This window comes from Myotis davidii, unplaced genomic scaffold, assembly GCF_000327345.1.
Source record: "Myotis davidii unplaced genomic scaffold, ASM32734v1 scaffold100, whole genome shotgun sequence".
Classification (NCBI taxonomy): Eukaryota; Metazoa; Chordata; class Mammalia; order Chiroptera; family Vespertilionidae; genus Myotis; species Myotis davidii.
The window spans coordinates 150,779-154,576 of NW_006292691.1; the positions used below are offsets into that span (position 1 = coordinate 150,779).

Below are 3,798 nucleotides of genomic sequence, written 5' to 3' on the forward strand. Positions count from 1 at the left end.
CCCACATGTCCCGTACTGGGGATCGACCCTGCAACCCAGGCATGTGCCCTTGACCAGAATCCAAACTGGGACCCTTGAGTCCACAGGCTGAGGGTCTATCCACTGAGCCAAACCGGCTAGGGCCCAACTCACTTTTATTTAAAAAGGAAAAAACAATTAAGATATGAGTTAAAATCCATTTATATTATCACACACACACACACACACACACACACACACAGCCTTTTTGTGTTACTCAAATGAGAGCTGTTCCTCTGCCCTGCTGCCCCCCTCCTGCTGCAGAAGTCCAAGTGAAGAGTTTGGGACTAAGCCCACTGTCTCCTATCCTGTGCTGAGGGAACACAGCTCCATTTACAACTAAACTTTTTTTTTTGTCAAAAATATCATCCTAACATAGATATTTGTCTGCAACCTGCTCTTCTCACTCAACCTTGTCTTCTCTGCATCTCTTCTGGCTAGTTTATTCAATTGTGTCATTTTCAGCAAAGTATTGGTTGTTTCTACATTTTTGTTAATTTCCTTTGTCAATTGTTCTCTTAAACCGTTTTTCCTTATTTATATGTGGGAGCTCTCCCCATATGGGAAGGGTGAGCTATCGACTGAGACATGTTCTCTGAGTCTTGCCTTAAAGGGCTCAGGGGGCAGGAGGATTGGAGCCAGAGCAGAAGGAGGGGCGGGTCCCAGGCCGGCTGAGGAATGGCACTGGGTGCTTCTTAGTCCCCAGGGTCTTAGCCCTTTTGTTTTCAGAGCCAGGACTGGGCCTGAGGCTGTGGACAGAATCCCAAAAAGAGCGAAGAGTAGTAGGAAGGGAAAATGGAATGACGTGGGGAAAGGGTCCAGGAGGAACAAGATGATAAGAGCAGACACAGAGGGCAGAGCCCAGGGAGCGCTGCTGAGGGTTGTCTAAGCTGCTTTCTTCTCTGTCCAAGTCAGCTTTACCGTCACTTCGTCCTGGACACACTGGGCAAGTCTTTTTCTTTTTCTTTTATTTTTTAAAATTTCTTTATTGATGAAGTTATTACATATGTGTCCTTATCCCCACATTACCCCCCATGCCCCCACTCATGCCCTCAGTCCCCTGGTGTCTGGGTCCATTGGTTAGGCCTATATGCATGCATATAAGTCCTTTGGTTGATCTCTCCCCCTTACCCCCACCCTCCCCTACCTTCCCTCTGAGGTTTCACAGTCTGATCCATGCTTCTCTGTCTCTGGATCTGTTTTGGTCACACTGGGCAAGTCTTGAGTGAAGGTCCTAGGGCAGGGATGGGACTGGAGGAGTGGACTGGAGGAAACCCATCCAACCCACTCCCCAAAGCTAAGTCTTCCTCCAGGATCCCAAGAAAGGGCATATCCGTGTTTCCTTGCTCCCTTTCTCTTCACCCAGTTGTGAAGTTTAACCTCATCAGGAACTCCCTCCCACCAGCTAGACCAAGAGCTCATTATTTGTCACCAGGAAGGGACTGCACCAGCCGGAATTTCGGCCCCTTCTCATTGCTTCTCCAGAGGTCCCTCCCTTCCCCATCCTGCAGTCTGGCTAGCTTCTTCACACCCACACCTACCCACCTCCATTCTAAAGCCACAGAGGGCGGCTCCCCTTCCACCCTACTCCACCTAACACTTACTCATCCTCCAGCCTCACTTCCTCAGGAAAGCCCACCATGACCCTCAGACTAACCCAAGTATCCTTCAATGTCTCAGCCACCCCCTTCATACTTCCTTAGGCCCTTTAATAAGGTGTGAGACTGTAGGTGCTTGTGTGATGATCTGATGACTGTCTATGTTCCTAGCTAGGCTGAAAGCTCAGCTCTTGTTAAAGCAGCAACTTGATCAATTCAACCACTGTTTACCTAGTGAGTCTGTGTCAGGCACCATTTGGGGGACAGGTGGGGGTGTTGTCATGGTGAACCAGAACCTTTTGGTCAGTCATGGAGAGAGACAGTCATTCACACATGCACACAGGGATCCTGAATAGGAGAGGCCACCGTGATGAGTTCCTAAGACAGGGCTTCAGGACCGCCACCCAGGGAGAAGCTGGAGCTGGGAGCCTCCCACCCCAGCCCTGTGACCCGTGCTCCTCAGTACTGCTTCTCCCCGGCGGGTGGTCAATGACAGTGATTACTTGTGGGGAGCTGGGGGCTGAAAGAATCAAGAGTGAAGGGAAGCAGGAAGGATTCCAGGCAGGAATTCTTGACAACATGTGAGCAACGACCTGCCTTTTTCTGTCCTGGACTAGGCAGGCCTTCCGTCCTTCCCGCACTCAATAGCACATCCATGCCCCGATTCTGCCAAAGTTAAACACACCCAGCGAGTACCAAGCCTAGGTCCAGGGCGGGTCCTCAGGTGAGAGCAACCTGGGGCTGAGGAAGCTCAGAGACCCCAAAGGTGTCATGAGCTCACTTAGTGGAAGAGCCAGCATCGACCCACCTCTGCAAACCGTCCCCCACCAGCAGGGGAGCCAGGAGACTACTCCTGGGGATGGCACAGCTGGCGAAGAGAGGGAAGGGGAGGGAGGAAGAGGAAAGGGGAGGGAGGAAGAGGGAAGGGATCTAAGGTTGGCACTTCCGGGAATGTGCGGAGCCACGCTCTGGTCCTAGGAGGTGCCAGACTTCCAAGGGTCCCCTCTGGGGCAGAGGTGGGCAGTGTAAGAACTGCCCCCCACTTTGAAGTGTCTCTGACTGATGGCTGTTAAACAGACTATGGAGGTCAAAATACAGCAAAGCAAAACCATCACACTCCCCAAATATGCCTCTCCTGGTGCAAAGGCAGGTGCTAGACCACTTCTGTGGGACTCCCACCCTCCCCCTCCCAGAGGGAAGGTGGGTTGGAAGGGGGATCAAAGTCCAAGCACCCTTCCTGGGTCACAAAAACCCTCCTCAGCCAGGTGGCAGAAGGGTCTGGGCAGCATAGAGGGCTCAAATTGCCTGCAGCACTCAGGGTGCACTGGGGGGAGCACTCTATCAGAGCACCTTGCTTCCTTGTTCTGCACTTCAAGAGGCACATTAATAGCTCAGTGTTCCCAGCCCTGTGTTCCCCAGCTCATCGCCCCCCACCCAGGGTCCCCATTCTGTAGCTGGAGGCTCCTGGGGTCCCCCAGCTGATCGATGGGACTGTGAGCAATACTGTGGTTAGGTAGCCCCCTGTCCCGAGTGCTGAAGTCCTGCACTCCGCACCCACCTGCCTCTGCAGCCTCCTGAGGGACACCTTCTCAGCCCAGTGCCCAGCGCAGCCCCAGTCTCTAGGGCAGCACACAATGCTGGGTGAAAGTTTGGGGAGTCACAAACCCCTTACTCTCCACTTTTTGGGGGGGACATGGGGCTCTGAATAGCAGAGGAGTTTGCTTCCCTCTTCCACCATACACGTTTCCTGGGCCTCACAAACCAACTCATTTTTTGTTTTTTTTATTATATTTATATTGATTTCAGAGAGGAAGGGACAGTGGGCGCCTCCGCAAACTAGGAACAAAGCCCCCCGCTGCTCTAGCCAGATGCAGATTCGGCGCAGGGCGCCCCCTGCCGGGCTGGCCAAGCAGCGCATCCCCGGCTCGGATCCAGCCAATGAGCGCGGCCGCGGCGGGCGTGCCCCTCGCGCCCCGGGCATAAAAGCTCCCCACTCTCCCCGCCCGCAACCCTTCTGGTCCTCGCACAGACCCAGAAAGAAGCAACCATGGTGCTGTCTCCCGCTGACAAGACCAACATCAAGGCCGCCTGGGAGAAGGTCGGCGCCCATGCTGGCGACTATGGCGCAGAGGCCCTGGAGAGGTGAGGACCGCCTGTGCCCGCCTCCACCCCGACCCCGACC

General features: G+C 53.9%; 1 protein-coding gene across 1 annotated transcript in view; it reads left to right on the top strand.

Moving 5' to 3' along the window:
* Positions 1 to 3,609: 3,609 nt before the first annotated feature.
* The window catches only part of LOC102756768 (hemoglobin subunit theta-1), a 9,193-nt gene continuing 9,004 nt past the window's right edge, over positions 3,610 to 3,798 (top strand). The window contains exon 1 of the mRNA XM_015565572.1: positions 3,610 to 3,758. Within this exon, the coding sequence (XP_015421058.1) occupies positions 3,664 to 3,758 (95 nt within the window). The 5' untranslated portion in view covers positions 3,610 to 3,663. The remainder of the gene's footprint in view (positions 3,759 to 3,798) is intronic.